Here is a 25,622-nt window from a genome sequence, read left to right on the forward strand (position 1 = left end):
AGATGGTGCACAAATGCAGACAGCTCCAGATTTGTATATGGACAGCAGATGCATTTTTTTTAGATATATGAATTCATTTTTTGTGTGATTCTGTTCAGTTTGGTCTCAGAGTGATTTGTGATGTAACCGCATAGTTACATATTTCAGGCTGCTCAGACGTCTGCACGGGGGTCACACTGACCCTCACAGTTGCAGAAATCATAGGTTCTGCTGCCATTACTGGTGCACACTGTACAATTACAAACTCTTTAAAACTGCACCGCTACAGCTGCAAACAAAACATCTTCTAATACCTCTTAAAACTTACAGCAATCATTTTTGTTTGGGGATACAGAACAATGACCCAAAGAACAGAAAATCGTAGGCATTGTTTTGTTGGACCGTTTAAGCACCGACAACAGCTGCCAGACTTTTTGGCAGCTATTCAGCAAAGACATCAGTACTCCATACAACAGGCATGGTTAATGGGTGGAGGCTATTCTCTTTAGATTCTGCTTTCAAGTACAATCCAACAGAGTACTGTCTTGCAGCCACTCTAATGCTCCCATTTTACCTGCATGGCTCACAAATGTCTGGACAACTATAAAATGTTAAAGCAACACTGTTTAACTTCTAAAAGAAAAACACTGAAATAGTGACTACAGTGATTGAATAATTTGACCAAATGAGTAGCATGCTAAGGTACAGACATGGTAATGGTAATGGTTTTGACCTACTCTGGTATCCCACTAAGCCATGGGACAGCCACAGCATGCATGCAGGCACTACAACTGACATAGCTAAACTGAATTAGATTATAATTTATATGTGTGTAATATAAAATAGGAAAAGAGGCCATAAACCAGCCTGTCAGAGCTCATGGTCATACTAAACATGATCTTAAATTTAGTAAGCTACATAATGCCGGTGGATATTCTCACTACAACTGTACAAAGCCAATAAAAGCCATGTAGTAATATGGTGCTGCAACTCAAAAGTTAAACAATAACGGCTCTGTTGCAGAAAAGGAAACAGAGTGGGTGAAGAGTGAGAAAGAGAACTGAAACTAAACTTTGTTTCATCCTTATTTCCTTGGCACTTACTAAACTAGGAATGAAAGGAGATAAAACTTCCTTAGCGATACTCTCGTGCTCAGATAATGGCAGGCTAACCGCCAGCACTTTAGATATTAATAAGCCCTTCTCTTCAGCATACATGGATCTACGTTAATTAGAAGACGAGACCCACTAAAGCTTCACTTTGAGTTAAACTGACCAAAAAAACACCCCTTTTAGCTTAAAAACGTAAATATCGAGTGGGATTAAAAACACATCTCAGTTCCTCACATGAGGTGCAGAACTCCTGATAGTAGCAGAAACTTTTTACAACAGAAGTTTTGACTTCTCATTGCAGGTAAAGTATCTGCAATGATAAATAAGTGCCCCAGTAAAGAATACAAAAAAGAGAGCCAGGATGCTAAATAACAGGATACTAAAATTAAAACACTTCTTTGAGCTCCTATGCCATATCATAAAAAGTATTCTCTCACAATATGAATGACACAGTGACACCGTAGGTATATGTTCCCCAGCTCGCATAATAATGACAGAAGCCCAAGCATGTCTGAAAGCGAAAGCAGCGTGTCAGTCTCAGATGACAATTTAACACCTAAAGAGGGAGATAATTCAATAGCAAGAAGTGGCTTGCCTACTAAACGCCAGATCTCCAGAAAAGCACAATACTTTGCAAAAAATGCAAGTGTTAGCTAGCATCTCATAACATCTCAGGCAGGAAATATTTTTCAAGTCCTATTTTATTATGTGTGCAGGCTCCTGAAGAGTTACAATTTACTTTAATTACTTTTTTATTCAACTAAAGTATTAAATATCTCTCCTTCAAAGGGAGGGAGTATGTAACTGGTTCTGTTTGTTTGTTACCAGACTAGCAGCCAGTTTTCAAAATATTTTTCAAATTTTGCCTGATGATAGATAGTAGGGCTGCCACGATTAGTCGCCTAGTCACGATTACGTCGACTAGTCACGATTACGTCGACAACTGATTTAATAGTCGATGCGTCGTTTGAAGCTTTGTAAGATCACAAAAGACGCAAGAATAAGTAGTAGGATTTAAGAGTGTAATAACGGACTGAAACAGAAGATGGCAGCACTGCATGTACAAGGATGCCAGCTGCCGTTAAACCCCGAAGACGAAGAAGTAGCTTTGTCCCAGAATTCATAGCGCAGCCCTGCTCAGTTTCCAACAATGGCGGCAGCTAGTTAGTTTTAATATTACTCTTATTATTCTTTCTGGGTCACAAAATAAATGTTTAACATATTTTCAGGCGAGAATGTGTAAACCTCAAATATCTGCTTAGTTTATCAAGACACCACATATTTTGAAAAGCGCTCCGATATCTGTTCCCCACTAGCTCGATAGTTAGCCGGGGGCAAAGCTAACTAGAGCCCGTGAGAATCCCAGACTCCCGGCAAATCGTTTTCAAACCCACCGCTGTCTTTCACTACTCAGGTTAAACATATATAAGTCACTTAGATAACTTAAAAATGTTATTGTTTGGCTTTTTTAGTATTTTATTTGTTCCTGAGTAAATCGGTTTGGCTGAGATTAAAGTTATAGTTTTTACACAGCTGAATAAACGTCAAGCAGACAGCTGATCATCAGAAGTGTGAGATGCTGGAGAATATACTCCTGTGTCCTGTTATATTTTAGATAGCAAGGAGTTTATTAAACTTCACCGAAACAATCTGCAAATTTCATTAAAATTTAATAAACTACCATCTAGTCTTTATTTTTAGTTAGCACATACTTTAAACACTTAAAGCTGTAAGCTAATGATAGTTATATAAGAGCAGATTCATGCTGGTGCAATAAGCTGTACGTTTTACGTCCAATGGATGATGATCTGATTAGTCAACTAATCGCAAAAATAATCGGTGACTAGTCGACTATCAAAATAATCGTTTGTGGCAGCCCTAGTAGATAGCACAAACAACTCGAGCTGATTTAATTTTGATTAAGTTGATGTTGAAAAAAATGTCAAGAAACCACATCAAGTAATCATCATATGAAAAAACATGTTGGGATTTTTTTTCGATATGACACCCTATGACGTCACAATGACGTCCTAACAGGCTGACCTCATCACATTGTAATAAAAACATCATAAAACATCATAGTTTTAGTACAGCCATTGCCTTTCAGGGCAGAAAACAACATTTGTGCTACTTTTGTGCTCATGTTTTACTTACACTGTGTCACTACTATTCCACTACAATATTACTCCTGGCACATTATGGCAACTGATTCACACTTTGAATGAGGTATGTGTCACCAATGAGAGTAGCTGATTGAAATAGAAGGCTGGAAAATGCCTTTGATTTTGTTTGCATTGAATGCTGTTGCCTCCATTCCACATTTCCTTGTAATATCGTTATATATCGCTATTCTTTAAACAAAATTTCCTTAAGCTATTTTCTGTAGCTTCTTGTGGCACTTAAAAGACCAAAGAATAATAATTAATCATTAATAACACGTCGATATACTGACTGAAAAGCACTTTAAATGTCATACCACCCCACTTCAAGTTATGTCCAGGTCATCCTAAAACCTGTTTTCAATTTGTGGATTTTGTGTCATTGTCTTGTTACATGACCCAAGGTTCAGATCATGGACTGCTGCCCCAAAATTCCCCTATAATGTTTCCTTACACAATTTTGAATAGGGCTGTTCGATATAACAATATATATCGGACGACGATATGAAAATGTCTATCGTTTCATATTACGCTATCGTTTGTTTTCGTGGTTTTACAAAATAAACTGTTTATTCATTTCTTAAAGTTCTCTCTTTCTCTTATATTTAAAATAACCCCACCACAGACTCAAACATGGCAAACCTCTTCTACCACCTATGCAAGAATCACATGAAAGAGTATGGAGAGAGTTTAGGGACGAGAAGCAAAAGAAGAGCCGTCAGGTGCTCAAAACAAACCTTAGACTCAAACGTTAGAACAGGCTTTTCCCCGCAGCACGTCGTGTAATAAATACTCACAAAAAAATGGCTGCCCTGAAAAATGCCCGAGATTCACAGAATTTACAGAAGATTTTTGTGATATATATCGTTGTCAGGACGATAAATGTCTCATAGCGGGATATGAGATTTTGGTCATATCGCACAGCCCTAATTTTGAATTTGTTCTTTTCTACAGGGTTATTTAGGATGACCTGACCATAGTGTAGCAAAGCAACTTGAAATCATGATGCCACCTCCACCATGCTTTACACATGAGGTCTGGATGTTGGTATGCAGGGTTTTATTTTGGGCTTTTGTCAAGTATCTAAGGCAGGGCTGCCCAATCCCGGTCCTCGAGAGCTACCGTCCTGCAGCTTTTAGATGCATCCCTACTCCAACACAGCTGAATCAAATGGTTTGATTACCTCTTCAGCATGCCATCATGTTTGGCAAAGGCCTGATAACAAGCCATTCATTTGATTCAGGTGTGTGGGAACAAGGATGCATCTAAAAGCTGCAGGACGGTAGCTCTCGAGGACCGGGATTGGGCAGCCCTGATCTAAGGCCATGTCCACACTAATACATTTTGGTTTGAAGACACATCTTTTTCTCTCCGTTTTGGCCTTCCATCCACACTGAGACGGCGCTTATGGTCAAGGAAAACTGAGCTTTTTGAAAACGCTCTCCAAAGTGGATAAAATGGAAAATGCCGTTTTCGCGTCACAGTGTGGACTGTGAAAACGCTGGCTTTCGAAAACGCATTTTAGTCATATTATGCAGTCATGTGGCCAATTCAACTAAGATGGCGGACGGCGTTGTCCAGCAGTTGTTTTGTTTGCTCTCAATTTTGACAGCCCTATTAAAGATTAATATCAGTTTGTACGTGCTCCAGATAGCTCCAGATAAAACTTGTAAAAGTCGACGCTTTGCTGCAACGTTTCAAAGAGCCGGAAAGTAAATAAACGGCAGATGGGAATGACGCATGTCGAATCGTCTTACATTTCATGCATGTGCAGTACAGAAACGTACAGTTTGAAAACAATAGTGTGGACGCGGAGCGTTTTTAGACGAAAACGCCGTTTTCAAATTTATCCAGCTAAGTGTAGACGTAGCCTAACTGGTCGCTTTGAAATCTTTTGAAAGTGGCTTTCCTATTCTTATAAATAAATCTTCAGTTTTCATGTTTATTTTTTCTTATAGTCTTTTAGACATCTAACAAAGATTTTATCAACTTGTAGGGAATTCTCTTACTCCTCGGAAGACCCCTGAATTTTTCTCTATTTGTATTAACTTTATCTTACAATGGACTGAATAACATCTGGGTCTTTAATGTAACACGTAACTATACAGCTTCTTCTAAGGTCAAAGGCAAGATGAATTAAAAGTTTAATTTATATTCAAAGCTCAATTCAAGTGGTCCACACTTCTTAAGAAGATCCAATCCTTCTTAAGAAGAGGATTGAATAAACTATATAAGTGATTTTTATTGGTTAAATTCTCCAGGCATGTTTTGGAGAAGTTCACTTACTATGAATTGCCTATGAATAGCCTAATTGTAGTTTAGATAAATATCAGCCCAAAATTTAGGGGGTAGTCAATGCAGAAAACCTCCAACTGTAATTTAGATTTGCCTGTGATGTCCTTAATGATTACGAGAATCTTACACTTATGTCGGGTTCAGCAAAAATGTAACAGTCTAGCGCACACGCTCAGTTCCTCAGAGCAGCCAAGAGGAGATTGTCCCAACATTTAGCCCCGTTTCCATTTTTGCGGCTCATTATGTTCTGTCGCAATACTGCCCCAAACATTGCATGCAAAAACATGGCGGTTCATTTCGTAGGGCTGGTTGTCTTTCTCAGACTGTACAGGCAGGAGTTTGAGGGGGAGTGCGTGTGCGTGGGAAGGAAGAGGAATCTTAACCACCCTCGAATTTTCTCTGGCAAACAAAATGATGGAAAAAACCTGGAATGGTGCTCAGGACAGAGAGGTAAATATGCACTTAGTAGGAGGCAAAAGAATATACTGGATAAGCTCGTACTGAAAACGAAAGCTAATAATTGCGGATAGTGGGAAGAACATTAACTGCGATCATATTCTTGGCTGGTAAAGATGCAAATCAAATATTATGGTAACATCCTGCGTTTAAAGCTGTTCTAACTGGTTTCTCCCTTTCTCTCCCTTTTCTGTCTCTCCTGACTTTCAACAATGGAATAATCCAAATAAGGAACCTGAGACTAAAGCAAACTAAATAAACAGAAGCATATGTGATTCATAAGAATGATATTTTATATGTTTTAATGAAAAGGGGGGAAAAAACGATGTAGATTTGTTAATTCCCCTTACAGGAGCATTCTTATCCCGCTGCAAATGATACAAAACTGAATCAAAGCTGAATACTGGAGATTTGGGAAACTGGGAGATGCCAAATGGGAATGAAGCCCACATAAAAGAAAACGCAATGACTGCTCAACAAACCCCCGATACCATTTCTCTGGCGCAGCAGCCCTTGACAGAAACACATGCACACTACGATAGACACGGCGAGGAGGCTATGTCTCACCGGTGGCATGTTCACAGCAATTACAGACAAAGCTGAAGAAGGCAAGCAAAGAGGTAATGCTCCTGAGAACTCATGAGTTGCCATGGAAACATCGGCTTTTGAATGAATTTGCTGGAAAAGGGGTATGCGCGAGATAGAGTCCAAATTGTAGTATCAACTACACAAACCCCCTTTCTCCATCCCCCGGACTGCCAGGAGAAAACAGGCTGCTATTCCCAGCGGTTAGTGATGCTTGCAGCCAGCAGTACCATAAACAAGCACACAGCACATTTATGTTTAGTGGTGAACGCACTGGCTGCATGAACAAAAATGTTTTTAATACCTGGGATATGAAACCGTACTTTCTGCTGTGAGGAAGTCAAACATTTTGCATTGGCGCTAAAAAATTTCGATCGGGCAGGATTTGAGCGTCTAGAATGATTTTCTTTCACCAGAACAAAATGCCGCCGCACCGATGTGCCGCGTTTGTTATCACTGCTAGGCTGCATCAGTAGAATGGGCCACTACTTACTCTTCATATTTAATGTGGTAAATTACGTCCTCTTCTCTCTCCTTGCTCTCCGACGCTGCTGTAGAGTCTGTCTGAGAGGTGGAGGCTCCGTTACTCTCAGAGTTTAACACAACATTAGTCCTGTTACTGTCCGTGTTTTGACCGTGGCCGTGGGCCTGTCCCTGCTCGGCCTCCAGTTTTCCATTAGTCCTTTTTGGGGGCCGGCCCACCTTGCCCTTTGTGGGCGTTATCTGTCCTTTGGGAGCGCGTGTCACATTTTCAATGCAGGCCTCAAACCAGGCACCGATGCTGACGTCTCTGCAGTCCACCAGCTCGTTAATCTGAGGAGAGAAAATGACTAAATTAACACCCGGTCCTGTTCGAACCCCGCACACAAATATCGTCTTTTTTTTTTTGAGGAGCTGATGTGTAGGGGGATTATAACATCCAGTGTCAAAGACTAATACAGCACATGCCAGAGTCAAAATTCTAAAACAGCAATAACCCTGTTATTATCTTTTTCACTTAGTAAATACAAAAAACAAACCATCACAGAGTGAATGTTATTCAGTGGAACGGATAAAAAACAAAACCTTTGATTGGAAAGAATAACATTATATATTGAAAGACAAAAAAAGACACAAATCCTTTTGGGGTTGCATCAGGAAGAGCATTAGGGCTGAACGATTATGGAAAATAATCTAATTGCGATTTTTTGCCCCAATATTGCGATTGCGATGCGATATGCGATTATTTTTTAAGGTATTTGTCTTCTGTATTATTAAACAAAGACAAGCAATACATCATATAGTATGGCCAATACTATATTACATTAATTTTAAACTGTTCTTTCCTGGAAGACAGACCTCTGTTATGATGACATGAGGTGATGCATGAATTGATGACTGACATTTTTATTTAACTTCTTCAATCACAACAGTATATTTGAACATACACAATAGTTTATTTTTAGCTTACAAACATCTGAGCATAAAGTGCTGACAAGGAACCCTGGTGTAAACATTAAAATGAAAGTCAGTACAATGTGCAGATTGCAGAAATATACATAAAAAAAATCAGTGGCTTTACCACACTCAGTTTTTCGACATCTGTGAACTACTAGACAGTCATTCAATTAAAAAATAATATTAAATAAATAAAACTAATAAATAAAAAATACACACATCTTACTGATCTCTGCAGTCAGTAACATTACACATAAAGTGCAAACATAATAGCAATTGTATAAACACACACACAAACACGCCTTTAAAATTTAAAGGCGTGAAATTGGACGGTCTAGCCTTCTGATTAGCGTCACCGCTGTCTCGGTGGAGTTTAATAAACTCGGCCGTCTGCTTCTTGCTATCTAAAATATAACCAGACACTGGTGTAAATTCTCGACTGTCTCATACTTCTGTTTAATAAGTTTTCTGTTTGACGTTTAGTCAGCTGTGTGAAAACCAAGGAGGAACCCACCCGGGGGATTAATAAAGTTTTATTTTATCTAATCTAATAACTTTAATCTCAGCCAAACCGATTTACTCACGAACAAACAAAACACTGAAAAAAGCCCAACAATAACATTTTTAGGTTGTCTAAGTGACTTATATATTACGTTTAACCCGAGCAGCGAAACTCCGCGGTGATCTGAAAATGATGTGCCGGGAGTTGTGCCGTTCTCGGCCGCATCAGTAACCCTCGAGCTCCCGGCTAGCTGTCGAGCTGGTGGGTAGCAGACGCCTCTGAAAACGTCGAAGCACTTTTGCAAATATGGGATATCTTGATAAACCGAGCAGATATTTGATGTTTACACAACTACTTTCTCGCCTGAAAATATGTTAAAAGTTTATTTTGTGACCCAGAAAGATTAGTATGAGTAATTTTAAAACTTAGTAGCGGCCGCCATTGCTGGAAACTGGAGTTTGGCTGGGCCGCGCTATGAATTCTGGGATATGGTAGTAATTTGGACAGCCTTCGGCGCGTCGCTGTGACGTAATCGGTCTACAAATGCGGCCTCAGGAGGATGCAGCCCATGAATTGTATAATATAATCGCAGTATAATCGCAGCCTTTGCGGTTAGAAAATTGCACTTGATCATGTCGCGATATTATCGCAAATGCGATATATCGTTCAGCCCTAAAGAGCATCCAGCGTAAAAAATAAATAAATAAATAAAATCTGCCAAATCAAACATACGGAGCTACCCACTGTGGAAATCCCTTATGAATAAAGAAGCAGCTGAAAGTAGCTTTTAGTGAAAGAAAAAAAATATTTCAAAAGTGATGACTCTTTTGGGATATCCTCTGTAAAAGCACATGCATGTTTGCTAATGTATTTTGAGGTTTTCATGGGCTGAATTTAAATGTTTTTACAGTTTTTAGGCTAAAAGAATAGCCAGAAACAGCATAATGCTAATATATGCCAAGCTAATTAACTGAAAATGAAACGTAATAAGACTCAACCACTCCTTCATTGCAAATCCAACTCTGGATTAGCCTAGCTTTGCTGTCAAAACATTTACATTAAAACAAGTATAACCACACTGAATGATTGCATGATTGTTTCAACGTCTCTTTTTTGTCATATATCTCTAAGCTCACTTTTTTCTCTTCTCTTTCCCCTCACTCCCCAACTGTCTGAGGCAGATTGCTGCCTAGTTCCGATCTCTTCCAGCTATAAAAGGGACTTTTTCCTGCCCACTGTCGCCAAGTCTGTGGGGTTGTTCTTCTAAGATTGTAGGGATCTTTACCTTACAATTGAGATATGCAGACACTTGGCTGCTTACCATGTGATGTTTACTTGTGTGCCTGTGATGGCATCAGCCACACAGGGGTAAATTAGTCCATTTGTTCACTTTATTAGTTTGCTTTGCAGTTTTCTTCATTAATATAATTCATTAATCATTTGGTTAAACCTAACACTGATATTACGAGGCGCGCACATAGTAGCATTGTGTGGTTTTTCTAAAATGTTTTGTTATATTAATTATGTTTCTCTTTCTTTGAGTTCCCTGGGTTTGGGCGGTGGCTGTTTCCTGTCTGGGCAAAAGGCGTGGCTGAGGACTCCGGGAACAAAATGCCTGCTCAGCAGGACCAACCATGGGCTTACCAGGAGTAGGGGTGTTTTAGGTTTAGTTAGGTTATTCTGTGCTTAGTTAATATTAGTGTGTGTTTTTGTTTCCCCCTACTATGTGTAAATGGTTTTGCCAAACCATTATAAAAGCTACCCTCATGTGTCTTTGTAATTAGGTCAGTTTGCGAGTTAAGTTGTGTCTCACTTTGTTTGTTTAAGTTTCTGGAAATTACTTTTCGTGGAGTTATATTTAGTTGACCTCTTTTATGGGCCTGCTAATTATGTTTTTGAATTTTGTCATTTTTTAACTTTTTTGAGGGTTAAATTAGAGCTGGGCGATAGAACGATAACGATATGTATCGCGATATAACTTTTACTCGATAGAGAAATTAAGCTATCGCGATAGACCTCGCCGCTCTTGTCCTCTTAAAAAAAAAAAAAAAAAAAAAAAAAAAGGTCAGCCGATCCAAATTCAGTAGCGCAGAGCTGAACCAATCACAGCCGCAGTCATGTCGCGTGACTTGCTAAGTACAGAACAAGTGCCAAGCTGCACGTGTGTTTGTTTGGGAAGCAGCCAGCGGGTAATGGAGCCAGCGCATAATGGAGGAAATGAGTGTGCCGACTAGAAAAATCAACCGAGCGTGACCGAAGAGAAAACCGATGATGGTTCCAACGCCGGAGAGATTGTCGAACGGAAGAGCCATAGAAGTTCCGTAGTGTGAAGGTATTTCGGCTATTTCAAGTCTGACAAAAAACAGAGTAGCGTGCACTGTAAATTGTGCCGAAAGCAAGTCTGGAAATACAATAAACTGGTGCATGCGTCACACTGTGCGCCACGTTATTGTTTCGGTGAAATGAATTTCTACAATACTGTTACTGTTAATTCTACTCTCTGCAGTGTTTAAATGCTTACATATACACACAGTTACTGTCCCTCCACACATACGACTCGGTTCTGCTTCTATGCCGCAGCTTTGTTTACTTTTTCCCACCGAGGCTTCTAGACTTCTGATTGGCCAACATTTCTGCACGGTTAGGAATCTAGCGCCACCTGCTGCTTTGGCATGTTCATAGCAGCGTTTTCCTTCATTTCTGCCTTTATGTGTGGACGGATTATTTTTTAAAACGAAAACGGAAAATCTCCGTTTTCAAAAATACCCGTGTACGTGTGGACGTAGCCTCAGTCTCTGACTGGAAGCGCTAATTCGTCATTCGGCTTTTGTCAGACTAAAGTAACTGTTAAAACTGTTTGAAAAGCTAAGCTATACAACAAGGAGAGATTGAGAATTTCCTTTTAGTTCTCAGTTTATTTGATATTGACAAAAGTTAGTCAGTTTTGTCTGTTCTTCTGTAAAACAAACTAAGATTTATTTTTAGAATTAATATTTTGTTTCTAAGTGGAATTGACAATTTAGTCTGTTTCATTTGTTCTATTTTGAAACTTAAACGCTTTAGCGGCTGCCTTTTGTGTAGTTTGCAATATTTGCCTTTATTTATCTGAAAAAGTCTCATGTTCCTTAAGTACATCTACCCTGTTGAACTTATTATGGGAAATAAATATTTAAAAACAAGCTGCTGATTATTTCACATTTTACTTGTGAGCAACGGCACATTTAAATCTTACAAATATAGTTATTTGGCTTATATCGTGATAGATATCGTTATCGCCTGAAATGAAAAAAACATATCGTGATATGAAAAAATCTCATATCGCCCAGCTCTAGGTTAAATTAAAGAAAACCCTTTTTGAAGATATTTTTTGCCTGTGTCCTCTATGCCTTGGCTGCTTGGTCCCTCACAGTGCCAAAGCAGTCAGATGAAGGCTGTTTATGCAGCAACCTCTGCAACGAATTTCGTGTGGCGACAGCCAGCAACCGCTAACAACCATTCACCAACCAGTTGGGGGAATATACATTTTTCCTAGTGGCTGTATCACACATTTAGCACCATGGAATAACGTCCAGCAGTAAAGTTAAGAGTGGTACAAACTGTGTCTGGCTTTTTTAGAACACTACTGGAGTTGATTAATTATATTTTTAGGCTATTTATCTCCAATTTTATTTGACTGGTGGCCTTTCAGTCAAATAAAATTTATTTTATCTAGGAAAAAATGAAGCAATTCCCATGTCTCCTTTTCATTACGCTACGTAACTATTAATTGTAAGCAGTAAGGTTGGACGATATGTACAAATTTTCCAACCAACAATCGTCAGTTCAATAACCAACGATAGGTGATATATTCGCGCATGTGCAGACTTTTTGATTTGCGCGTTTAGAACACAGAAGAAGACCAAACATGGACAAGCTAATTGCCAAATTGCACACTGGAGGAGAAGGCGCAGATAACGGACTGTTACCTCAGCGAGGAAGTCGAAGACGATCCACTGGCTTGGTGGAAAATGCATGAAATACGTTTCCCATTGATATCACACATGACACGGAAATATCTGTGTATACCAGCCACAAGCACTGTCTTCAACACTGCTGGTAATATTGTTAACCGCTGCTAAAACCTGATAAAGTAAACATGCTTGTTTTCCTGTCAAAGAATTTATAAGTTTTGTTTGGAGGGAATATTTTACCTTCTTTTCTTGTTTATTTCAGTATTAATATAGCTACTTTTTAGATTATTCATGTATTTATTTATTTATTTGAGATGCGTCAAATCGCACAAAAGACTTAACTTTACGTCTGAGGGGTTTTTTTGTTCACTGGAAGAGACATTTTGATTTTTAACTTATATGTTGTTTGGTCAAGTATGTAAGACAGATAAACACTGGAACAGCCTGTAAACACGGTTATAGTGGAAAAAAGAAGCCATTTTCTCTTTGTTTCTCTCCCCACCAATCTGTTTTTCTATTTAAATAAAATGCTTTTCTTTTTTCTGAACATGGGCTACTGCCGTGCTTTCTTTTTCTTATGAGTTTGAGTAAACGAATCGCTGCTGCATTTGGGTGCACTCTGAGGTGTGCATCTGCTCGCAGCTGAAGGAGGGTGCCATTAAAACATTATTTCTGTTGAATGCTTCTGTTAGCTTCAACCGACATCATTAGCAAACTTACCCATGGATAAATAAATAAATAAACCGCGCTTGTAAAAACGATCGATATTCAATATATTCGTCCAATCGCCCAACCTTAGTTTGCAGTTTAATGTGCAGCTGTCACGTTAGAAATAAACAGCACTCATGAGTTCCATGAGTGGAAAAATGAATATATTAATATATTTATTTCACCACTATGTAAGCTTGTAATGATCAAATAAACAATTTTCTGCAGTATTAGGCCTACCATCATGCCTCAGTTACAGCACCAATCTTGCATTTTACTGTCATATTTTTTATATTCTTCATAGATCTCTATCACCTATTCCTCTGATGACATCTGTGATTGGACTAGGCAGTGCTTAGTTGATCCAAATACACTGAAAAAAATGGGAGCTTGAAGCAGAAAGCCTGGTTTAACAAAGAAAGTTGATAACTATCATTGTGATACCCATTAAACTGGGGTTTTAGGGTCTGTCAAGCCAGCTAACACAAAGAAAACCTGACTATGTTGAATTGAAAAAACTCTGGTCTAGTAATTACTTGATATCTTAATCTGGAAATGTCACATATTAAACCTTAAAATTGCACAACAGTCCAAGAAGACAAAAGATTTGAAATTTTCCATATTGAATGAGTTTAAACATGCAAACCACTTATACCTGTGTGTCACGTTCGTGCTAATTTTGTTTATTTTTAATGCTTTTGTGCAGAAATATTTCACAAGTATTCATTAATTTATTCTACTCGTGTTTATTTGTCAACACCATGTCTGTGCTGAATGCTTAGAGACTGTGAATGCACGTGGCCTTAAAATCCAGTCAAGTCAGTAGCACAATTTGCAGCTCATCTACTTGATTATTGATTTTCCTGCATGCTGGACGGGACTGTACGCATCAAACTGAGTCCAGTCCCACAGATATAATTCTCAGCCAGACTCATCCATACCCAGTATGGGCTTTGACTTTCTATTTATAATTTTTAAGCTGGTTAGTGACCCAGTTGTATAAACCTGTTTCTTATGTGTGGTTGCTATCCTGACAAGGTAAGCAACGTGAAGCTTATACCCAAAGCAATTAGGGTATCAGACCTACAAACACTTGAAGAGCGAGGAAAAAACTAAGTGTCAACACACCAGAATATGGTTACATATGAGAAAGTTTAGGGTAATTTGTGGCTGGAATATTATATCTAAGCAGATGTGCTAATACATAAGACAATAGGGAATGTAAAAGATGACTGGTAAGAAAAAAGGAGTGCTTAAATCAAATGTTTCTACCCATTTTTCTTCAGGTTACTTTCATCAGGCAGGCTTAATTACATGACTGCAACCGGCCAACATTTAATGCTCAAAATGACACTGACGTCATCATTGCCATGCAATCTGACGTTTTCAGCAGCAGTGAAAGAGCAGAGACACATTTAGTCTCTAATTTGATTTGACAACCACATAAACAGGAGAACCTGCCCAAGTGTCTCTGGCAGTGAGTTAGCTTATAGGGCACTAAACTCTCTGTAAGCTGGCCTAGAGCCAGAACAGCCACTCAAATACAAAACCATGCAAACATTTCCAAAATATTTACATCCGTCATCCTCACCTTGTACATGCCAATTCCTGGATCGACTAGTGTGTTCCTGCTGGACGTGGGTGACTGAGTGTCCTGCGCAGGGCTGCAGGACTTGAACCCATTTTTGGTTGCGTTACTGGTAATGCTGGCGTCTGGCTTGGTTTCATTAACAGTGCTGGTACTGAAGCTGCTGTCATTGTCTATACTGGTGGTTTCCATAGCAGCGGGGGAGACGAGAGCCGAGGAGTTGTGGCTTTCACACTTAGAATCGGGGGGAGAAATGGAACTACATCCAACACCCGAGGAGTCCTTGGTGGCAGGGCTGTCTGGATGGTCGGTCTGTGAGCGAATCAGCAGCTGAACAATGTCATTGAGACCCACGTTGTAGTCAAACAGTGTCTGGCCATCCTCCATCTAAATGAATACAAATGAAAATCTCACTCTTTAACATTAACAGGCAAAGATGTACAGACGCAGAAAACCACTGCTGTATACAACACTGCAATCAATCATTTTCACTGCCTATAAATAAACACAAGCTATTAAAATGTTGCTAAGACAATAATACATTTGAAATAATAATAGTTTACCAACATATTTTAACTTTTATAAATAGGATTATTCCAACCACTACTAAACTGTGCATTAGCAATACTGTAGCTCATTTTAAATCCATAACAAACCATCACTTTTTTACTTTTGTTCTACATTTCTTTCTAAATGGACATCTGTGTAAAATGAAATAACCACCGCTGCACTGCAGAGTGCCCTCAGACAAATACAAGAGGCTGCTTGTCAAGGACAAACAACACCAGAATACAACACTGAGCACAGTGAGTAGAACACACACTGTTACGGCACTCGAGAGAGGAAATTAAAACACACGCGGCACTTCCGATACGTTCACGTGCTTTTAAATTCAAAAAGCACGCGGTGCTCAAAGACGCAGCAACAACATTTACTCTCTGTTCTTAAATTGGGCAATTTTCTGCTACTGATTGAATGCAATTAGCTACACGTACAAGTTAAGTGTTTCACTGATTGTTCTGAGCGTAGAGGAAAAGGAAAAAAAAAAAAACATTTGTAACAATTAGCACCTATCGCTGCTGACGATGACAATGGGATATGTGCTGAAATGCGGGCGCCGCTCTCTAGCATCCGCAGCAGTTTTTCTCAAGAAAAAATAAATAAGAGATCTGGGTGCATGAATTAAAGTGATAGCAGATGTAGCTGGGGGGAAAGAAATGACTGGGTTGCCATGACAACCGAAAGAGAGCACCCCCTACCCCACCCCACCCCGATGACTCTGAATCATATATAAAATCACTGTCAACCAACCTACAACTAGCGCCACCACCATCATCATCATCATCACCAGCATGGCCCTAACAGGCAATGTGGCATATGAGCTTCAGCAAATGTTTTTCCCTCCCCTCTGGGAGGGGGGACAAGAAACAAAAAAACACAAGTAACAAAAAAAAACACATGAGGGCCCATTACAAATCCAAATACACTCTTCTACCACATACGATCTACTGTTAAGCATACAGTGCAGCCACTGCCTTAGGAGTGAAGCTTATGGTGGACACGCCAACTCATTGCAGACATCAGCTATTCATTTCAGCGCTCAACCCCACAAGCCCATTGTGCCGGGGAGACAAGCATGGCCGCCACTCTCTCTCTCCTTTGCTCTCTCGTTTTCGTTATTTGACAATGAGGTGGAGAACGCTTGGACGTGTAGCAGCCGAGCAGTAGAGGGAGCAATCACAATTTCCCCATCCGTGCATGCTTTTTTTTTTTGTGTGGTTTTTTTTTTAATAGTCTCATGAAATTTAGATCAGAGAAGCAGTGGTGCAAATACAGCCATACAGTGGTTGTTATGCTTACCTGTCTATCTTTCTGTGGTAGTCTATATCAGCATTTTCTCTGTCTCCCTGCCTAAGCTCGGTCTTCGATTTAGCCTCAGTAATTGCCTATCGTCCGCTGCCTTGTCTGTCTGTCTGTCCATCTTTTGCGACTTGATACTGCATTAAACCAAGAAAAGTACACAAAACAAACAGAAAAACCTCCCCCCAAAAAATATGCATTAGGACTGCAGGCAGAACCTGCAAAGAGGCAGCCTCACTGCTGAGAAGTGCGGGGCAGAGAGATGGAAAATCACCCAGACAGACAGACAGACAGAGAAGGAGAACAACATACAGCAGAATTGCACTGCACCAAACGCACAAATGATATCTGGGCTGCTTCTACCTGCTTTCCACAGCGGCTTCATTACTATTAGTGTGATCAGCCTCTCGCTGCGAGATGTTACAGTCCTGACTTCAGTCATACTCACATGAATAATCCCCAAAACAAAGAACAAGCAACTAACCCAGCAAATGTTGGGGGTGAAAGAAAAAGGGCTTTATACATTCAAGGAGGACGAGATGTATTTGACAGCATGCCGTTAACGTTGACTAAGGACATGACATTTTATTCCCCACAATAACCGCGGCAGTATTTAAAAACACTTGCTTCTGATATCTTCATTGTGTGACTCACTGAAATGTCATTTACTGTTCCAGGGGGAGACTGACTTTAGTCACGACCGCACATCACGGCAAAGCTTTAGATTAACCCGAAACATTTGACTTGAAGATTTCTCAAAAGGCTCGAAGAGTCGAAAATAATAAATATCCTTGGCATGGCGATGTTGCACGAGAGTGTGTGTGTACGTGCGCGCGCCCTCGCCTGTGAGTGTATCACAATGTCGAATGGAATAAAATTAACAGCTACGAACGAACAAGGCTAAATTCTCTGCTGAATTTCGACAGCCCTTTAAAAGACTAATGGCTTATCATACCAAAGAAAACACAAAGTATAATGTCAGAAAGAAAGAAAAAATCAAACCGAGATAAGACAAAGACCTGTAGCTGCTGTAAAAACATGCTGAACATCTACACTCTTCACATTACTCTTGAGATATTAAACCACAATCCCTTTTCTGTTTCAGACCTCCCATTGTGAAACTAATCTGTTTATATTGTTTTGAATATACACCCAATAATACCTATAAAAGAGCAAAAACCGGGGTGTGTGTGGGGGTGGTGGTGGAGAGTGATTTGGTAACTCCATCGTTCGCTTTTCTACCAGCGTACTGTCACACAGTATCACAATGTATGACTTTAAAGGCTTTTAATACACGAATCACTCTGCCATTAAAGTAACTAGGCAACCTGCTTAGTGTAACGATGAAAAGGTGGAATCAAATAAACAGACCAAGAAAGCAACGCAGCGCATTTAATACCAGCACCAGAAGGTCTGAAGTGACGGTGAGAATGAGGCAGAAAATAGCCTCCTTGCTCGGGCAGACCACCCTGCTCCGGCACAATTTCTTCTTTTTCTTCACCCACGCCCCATGATGGCAAGGAGTTGAGCAAAATAGGTCAAATTACCAAAAACAATGACACGGGGTGTGTCTGCTTCCCTGCAACATAAAGGCTTCCATCTTGGCTCTTTTATATTCTTCAAGCCGCCCACAGTCATCCAATCTATTTACCAAAAATCCCCTGCTCGCCAGCACAAATTACCTAGAAAGGTGACAAAGGTTACTTCCACTTGCAGCTCTTTTCATAACCTGGTGACTGCTCGCACGGCGGGTTTTAACGAGAAGTGTGCCGGCAAGGTAACAGATGTCACACTGTGCTGTTTTGCATCGTTTATATAAAGCAGGTCAATTACTTAATCATTAAATTATAAAGAGGACCAGTCCTCTTTGGCCACATTCATTCAAATTAAACAAGTTTGCATAAACATGAAAATCTCTTTGCTTGTTGCTCCTTTGATTACAATTCAAAAGTTGTTGGGGTTTTTTGCCTTTTCTGTGTTTTCAAACATTTTTAAAACAATCTTTTGTGGTTATCAGAAAGCATCTGTGCATAGTTAAGAGTTTAATGGCCTTTAAATTAGTCTACATATTCAAATAACGTATTACTCTATTTGAAAGTAACAGAGCTTGCATTGCAGCGTTAAACAGGTAGGAAATCTGATCTCACCAAGCAGGCTTTTTTTAGTGCCATGAGGTGGAGATGTAGAGCTGTGAAAACATGCAAGCCTATGGTTGTAGTTTAATGGCTCCCTTTGTATTTGCCCTTTGTCCAGTCTATCAGTTGGAGAAGGGTGTGACTGTGTGCACTCAAGGCTGCAGAAAACTCAGCTTCCCTTGAAATTTTCTATGAAATCTACAACTTAATAATAACAAAAGAAAACCCATCAAGTGAGCAGGCAAAACATCAATCCATGTGTAATCAAAGAGTAACCATATCTAGGTCACGGCGAGCGCCTGTGTGAATGGGAGCAAGCCAATAACCATAGCCCGACAACAGGGCAAGAGCAACAGTGGAAGACATCCCGACTCTTTGCGCATAAAACATGTTGCTGCTTTGGTATTAAATTTTGAAAAAAAATAAAACAAGCTTCATACTTAAATCAAATAAGTGCAATGCAAGCTGAGCTTGAAACCACTTGAGGAAAAAGTCAAACCTCTAAGTAAATGTGAAGCCTGCTGCAAAATGAGTGTAGGCGCTGAGCAGAAAGGCCGCACGGCCAGTGGAAGGTGTGTGTGAGCCTGCTCGCGAATGTGACTGACTAGAGACGTTCAAAGTGAAACAGAGACACTAGGACCGCTCGGCGAAAATGCAAACAAACAAAGAAACATCAAAACACCGTGGCAAAGTTGCACAGCTTCTGGCTTGAGACCCTTCCGACTCAAGGGCAAGCTTGAGTCTGAACTGGTGAGGCAGCGTGAGCACTGAGCTGGAGGGAAAAACAAGACGCCATTTTGAAAAGAGAATTAGACCGAGTTGCTCTGCTACAAGTCTAAATCCTAACACAGAGCGCAGGCACCACTGTGCGTGTAAGGGCACTAGCCAGTGCATGTTGCGTGTCACTGGCTCATTCCATGCATTACTTAACACATGGAAATCCCCCAATCAACGCTCTCCACTTATTTTCCAGTGAAATAAAGGAAGCATAGCATCAGATTTAATACACAGGCCTAGCTTTTGCAGCCACAGCTACGACAGTACATAACAACTGCAATGTAACAGCTCATTAATTGTTCATCGAGCAAATAGCACTACTATACTTTATCTACTACCCCTGATTAAATCACAAACAGTTTAAAGAGGAGCAGTTTGCTTTGTGCTTGGTAGCTATTATGGATTTTATAAAGAAAAAAGGTGCTAAGAGCACTGAAATTAGTTTACTAGCCAGAGAGGCGCAGAGGTGTAAAAGCAACTACTCAACCATCGCTTTCCATCACAACAGTTTGTTCTTCTTTGATCTGCCGTAATGAGTGCGCAACGGCGAGCTAGGCTGTAAAAATCTGCCTACAGTTCTCGAAGTTTCCTTTCACTCTGTCGTGCAGTATATGCGGCAACAAAAAAAAGACACAATAAAATCAACCCATTGTGACACGCATGAGTCAGAATCGAGCGCCTGTTATCATTTAATTAGACAAAGAAGAAGAAAGTTAGGCCCGCTTGAAACTACAGAGGACCATTTTGCAGAGGAATGCCTCGGCCTATAATACAGCCTGACACATGTGAAGAAGGAAGCAAAAACGAATGTAAACAAAGTGAGATCAACATATCATGTAGGCTGCCTGCTTCCTCGGGGCTTTTTCGGCTGGCTGACTCACACTGTGTTAATATCAGCTTTGTAATGTTATGCTAAAACTCAGTATAAATCAAGGCACCAGTGTCCTGCCAGCAGCAAGCATCCTCTGCTTATTACTGATAGTTACAGCCAGTGATCTTTCACGCATTACACACCTTCAGATATCGCAGGTCACGCTGTTATATTTGGATTCTTTCATGTCTTATGCACATATATTTGAAGCAAGACAGAATAATTAAGACCCTGAACTCAAACGTGCAGGACTTGAAACGCAGGTGATAGTCATAGATTTTCCTAATGCTTTTTGCATAGACTCCTTCAACAGCTACAAAAAGTCTGCATGCATGCGTGTGTGGTAGATTGTAAAATGCGCCAGCATGCATTAAAATAAAGAAATAAGCACAGGCTGTGAGGCTGTGAGGCTGCTAGCTGCATGCGACCGTCCGCCATGACACACACAAATGTGCACGCCTGTCTCATGGAAGCTGATTACAGCTTTCACGATCGTCTTCATGGAAAGCTAGTGATGATGATGATGAGCTTTTTTTTTCATTAATATGAAAGATAGATAAATTGTGCACTAAAATCTTGCAAGCCGAAGCCAATTACCACATATTCTTGCCATATTCTAGCCTGAAAACCAATCAGATATTGTCTTAATCTCAAATTAGTCTTGAGCTCTTTATTTTTGTAACACTTCCCCTTGAACACTGCTGCTATCAGGTGTGACATACTACATTACCATGCTTCCACTTATATCTCAAAAAATGTTACATTTTGCCTTTTTTTATGAAAGCAATATAAAAAGCCAAAGTGGTCTATGCGGGCAGATTAAATTACATACAATGTAAATGTTAGATTGTTTACATAATACTTGTAATAGTATTTAAAAGCACACACTAAAAGGTTAAAGTCATATTTATTTACCTGAGAATATTTAAGAATACACATTAATGCTTTTCTTTAACATTTGACATATCATGCGCTACAGAAAACAGTTACTATCATTCATTTAGCAAAGTCTTAATGTAATAAATAAGTAATGGTGCAATTATAATAAAAGATAACATTTTAGTAGCTTAGGTATAAACTCTTGTTCTAGAGCCTGGACTGCTGAAGTAATAAGGGGCACATAAAAGAGACTTTGTTTAATATGAACTCCAACACAGATTTCTATATATACCATATTAACTGTGCATTTATAATATAAGTATTAGACTTTTATAGCGGCTAAATAAATACTGGATCAATGCCTTGCAAAGCAGAATCATATGGCATTGAGGACAGGCTCAGAGTCTGGACCCCAGTTCTGTGTCTAATGCAAAACATGCCTGTATTCCGTGTGAATCTGGATGTTACAGAGCGCAGTGTGTGCACAACAGTGTCAGGCAAGGCAGACAGGGCAGGCAGGCAGGCATGTTTACAGTAGACAGCCCTCACTGTCCTAACTGTACAGTGAGAGTACCGTGGTGACGCCACATTGTAAACACTACACTTGCTTTTAGATGTCAGGGCACGTGTTGTACTTCCTTAAAACCCACCACGAGCGCAAACACAACACAGGATCAATAAAAGCTTGAAAAAACGACTCACCCAAGTTAGAAATACAGTGCAGATATACGTGAGCGTGTTTTCAGGATACTTAAATGTACAAAAAAGAAAGAAAGAAGAAAAAAACTGTTAATGGGGTGCACATCTGTGAGGGATGTGGGCTGTTTTGTTTGCACAGCACTACTTTCGTTCTACATGTGGATACAGAGCGCGAGCTTCCCTATTCTCTCGCGCGGCAATGTAAACAAACATGTCTACTGTGGTGGGACATTTGTTGCATGCAGCTCTCCACAGCACCAACCTAAACAATGTGGGGAGGGGGGACAAAAATGGGGAGGCACACGCATCCGTGCCGTCCCAGAGGACTGCTGCACACGGTGTACCCCCGGTTCTCTTGCGCAAGAACTATTGGCGAATTCCTATCAAAACAGGAAGCTCGCAAGGGTCCGAAACGGCTACAACACTCAGAGGAGGACCGCTCACTCTCCAACGAGCAACCCGTAACCCTCTCGCCAAGCGTCAAAAAACTGACTGTTGCGTGACGGGGTGAAACAAAAACACGGCTTTACCTGTTTCCCTCGGTAGAAGAGGCGCTGCTGTTGCGGGCTTACATTGAAGATGTCTTGTATTTTCAGGCGTAAGGACTCAATTTTTGTCAATCTAGAAAGATCATCAACGGTTCGTGTCTCCTTCCCGTCTATAGTACGAACCTGGATCCACATCGTTGCGCCGCCGTCTTACGCCTCAGATAAACAAGTTACAACGGTAATTCGGGGCAACAAATTGTTTTCCCCCGCCCCAGGGTTAAAGATTTTTTTTTAAATGGTCAGTGTTTTTTAGGGCTTCATTGCGTTTTCCTCTGCAGAGGTAACGTCTGACTGGCTCGCGCAGGAGGTGCCTCACATGAGGTCGCGGCGCCAAGCAAATCTCGCGAAATAACGTTAAGCACAGTGTGCAGTTTTAAAGGCACAGCTCCCCCTTTTAGTCTAAAAATAATGGGGGGACCATTTGAATTTGACTTCTTATTGTGTACTTACGAGGTCAAGTTGGCTGTCTTACAATAATACTGCGGGGTTTGCGTGAAAGGCTTAAATACGTAATAACGCAGCAGGGACTTAGGAGTGACATAAAAGGCCCTTTGCAGTATAACACAAGTACAGACCACCGAACAAGCTTATGGTATGTTTAGCAACAACACGTGGGGGCTATATGTTACTATGTGTGACGTATGCTCCTCGGCCTAAACCAGGGTCCTATAAAGAAGTCTACAGCGCTGAAGACTTCAATGAGCCATACTGCAAAGAGTTCTTCAGGCTGTCTAGAGGTCTTTCTTGAGGCCACTCGGTGCTTTTTCCACTCATTTTCAGTCCACTCCTTGTACCTGACCATTTTCATAGGGATGTGTTTGTAGGTTGTTTTGACTTTTTTTTTTTTTTTTAAATTCAGTTTAGTTTTTATTCAAAAGGTTTTGTTTTAGTTAGTTTCATAGTTTGTTTTCATCTTTTTCTTTTTTGGTGTATGGAGGGCATATATCAGAGAAAAGATTTGGGCAAATCAGTGCAGATATTACCATAAAAACACTGAACTTTTTGAAAACAGTTTACTCGAAGATTTTTAGACAGCCAAAGTCTCAAGAAGTATGCTCATCAATACCACATCGGGCAGGCTGTAATAGAATTTTAGCATATTACCTCTCTATTTTTTTTAATTTAACTATAATGACCCAGTAAACCACTTAACACCAATCTAAAAATTAAAAACTTAGCCTAATTTTGTTTTCTTTTTCTTTCTTTTTTAGCAGTCACAACTGATGTCCAACATATTTATATTTCCAAGTGGACCATTATAGCTTTTGCTATACTGGTCCATTTGATAGTCATATTTTATTAGATTTTTATTAGATTGGGTGAAGGAGATGGCATCAAGTGTTGATTTGGAACGACTTACTCATATTGTCAGAGCAAAGGGAGTATATTTGAAGAAATATGGTTACCTTTAATTGAGTTTCTGAGACATTATGAAGGGAATTAACTTAGAAAATGATACTTGGTGCTGAGTTGTTTTGTATTTTTTTTGTATTTATTATTTGCTCTTGTTTTGTTTGTTTTACCCATGCTTGATTTGGTTTTATTTTATTTTATTTTTATCTATATTTGTTTATTTTGGGGACTATGTTGTTTAATGTAAATCTTATGTTAACTGTACGATTATCGTTTGCTTGTTCTGTAATATAAAGCTTAATAAATATATTGTTTGTTTGTTTTTATTTTGAGTTTTTACAATCAGACCAGACAAGACCGGGGGACAGAAAAGAAAAAGAAGAAGAAAGAGAAGTGGGGGGGAGAAAGTTAACAGAGGAAAGGGAGAGAAAATAGAGAAGAAGAGGGATAGAGAGAGAAAAAACACTGAAAATCTGCTTCACCACCTGCTGAAAAAAACAAGCAAAAACACAGTTTGGAAACCACAGCAACAACCAACATATGCATTGCTAACAGTAAATAAGAAATATTAAATTTTATTGAGCAGCATACAATATTGTGTGCGCACCTGCGTGTGTCTGCAGGACCACTGCAGGGGCAAACGCCTAGAAAAAAGGTGAGGAGAGCCCTGGAACGGGGGTCACTCAGCAGCCGGTGATGAGCCCACAGGTTCCATCAGCAGCTGGCTAAGCCAGAGCAGACCCAGGCCCAGAGACCTGAAGCCCAGACCCCAACCAGACGGCCAGTTCCTCTTCCCAGCCCCCTGCCCCAGACGGCAAACAGAGAAGTGGGTGTGAGAAGACTCCATGCCTCACTCCGCTCATGTGTGGTCTTGATGGGTGCTGTTCTTGAGTGCATTTAAAAGAGAGGCACGGTCCCAACAACCCTCTCTTGATTTCAGCTGGTGACAGCTCGGCCCCTCCCAGGAACCCTCAATGTCTATGTGCGATTTAAAATTGAGAAGTGGGCACCGGCACCAGAGGTGAGGCTGAATAAACAGACCGTCCTCTGGATGCCGTTCAGTGTGCCGACCACCAAGGCCCTATATATACTGAGCCTAGTTTAAGGGCTGAACCAGTGTTGTGTCTACACATAACAGACAACTTACCAAAGAACCCTTTTTAAATTTTTAGGCACTTTGTTACTAGGAGACTATCACAAAAACACACCATTTGTTTGTACTTTTTTAGTAAGTATTAACAAATACTAAAGACAGCACAGCTTGACAGACATAAATTTATATTTTTGCACCAACAAGGGGTTTGCCAGAGTGCTATTAGCTGAAAATTTGACATATCTCAGCATGGTGTGCAGGACAAAAGAAGATGTAGCAGGTGTGAGAAACTATCTAAAGCGGGTAAGCAGTATATGAAAGTCATGTCCATAAAAACGGGAAAAAATCCAGCAAAGACCTGACACAGGACCTGAGAGATACATTCAATTCCCAAAAGTATTCACTCATCCAAATCATTGAGTTCAGGTGTTCCAATCACTTCCACGGTCACGGGTGTATATAATGAAGCACGTAGGCATGCAGACTGCTTCTACTGTTTCTTGTGAAAGAATGGGTCGCTCTCAAGAGCTCAGTGAATTCCAGCATGGCACTGTGATAGGACGCCACCTGTGCAACAAGTCCAGTCATGAAATTTCCTCTATCTGAATATTTCACAGACAACTGTTAGTGGTAATG

The 25,622-nt window shown here is 40.1% G+C and overlaps 1 protein-coding gene across 2 annotated transcripts in view; it reads right to left on the reverse strand.

Annotated features, from left to right (window-relative positions):
• Positions 1–24,079, reverse strand: part of uhrf2 (ubiquitin like with PHD and ring finger domains 2) — a 49,520-nt gene extending 25,441 nt beyond the window's left edge. The window contains exons 1-3 of one of the 2 annotated variants that reach the window (XM_080874367.1): positions 22,523–24,079; positions 14,775–15,158; positions 7,080–7,399 (exon numbers count right to left, since the gene is read on the reverse strand). In XM_080874367.1, coding sequence (XP_080730493.1) covers positions 7,080–7,399; positions 14,775–15,158; positions 22,523–22,675 — 857 coding nt within the window. In that variant the 5' untranslated portion in view covers positions 22,676–24,079. The remainder of the gene's footprint in view (positions 1–7,079; positions 7,400–14,774; positions 15,159–22,522) is intronic. The other variant, XM_080874366.1, reaches the window with a different exon arrangement.
• Positions 24,080–25,622: the final 1,543 nt, after the last annotated feature.

Source organism: Rhamphochromis sp. 'chilingali', assembly GCF_963969265.1.
Source record: "Rhamphochromis sp. 'chilingali' genome assembly, chromosome: 2".
In the NCBI taxonomy this organism is placed as follows: Eukaryota; Metazoa; Chordata; class Actinopteri; order Cichliformes; family Cichlidae; genus Rhamphochromis; species Rhamphochromis sp. 'chilingali'.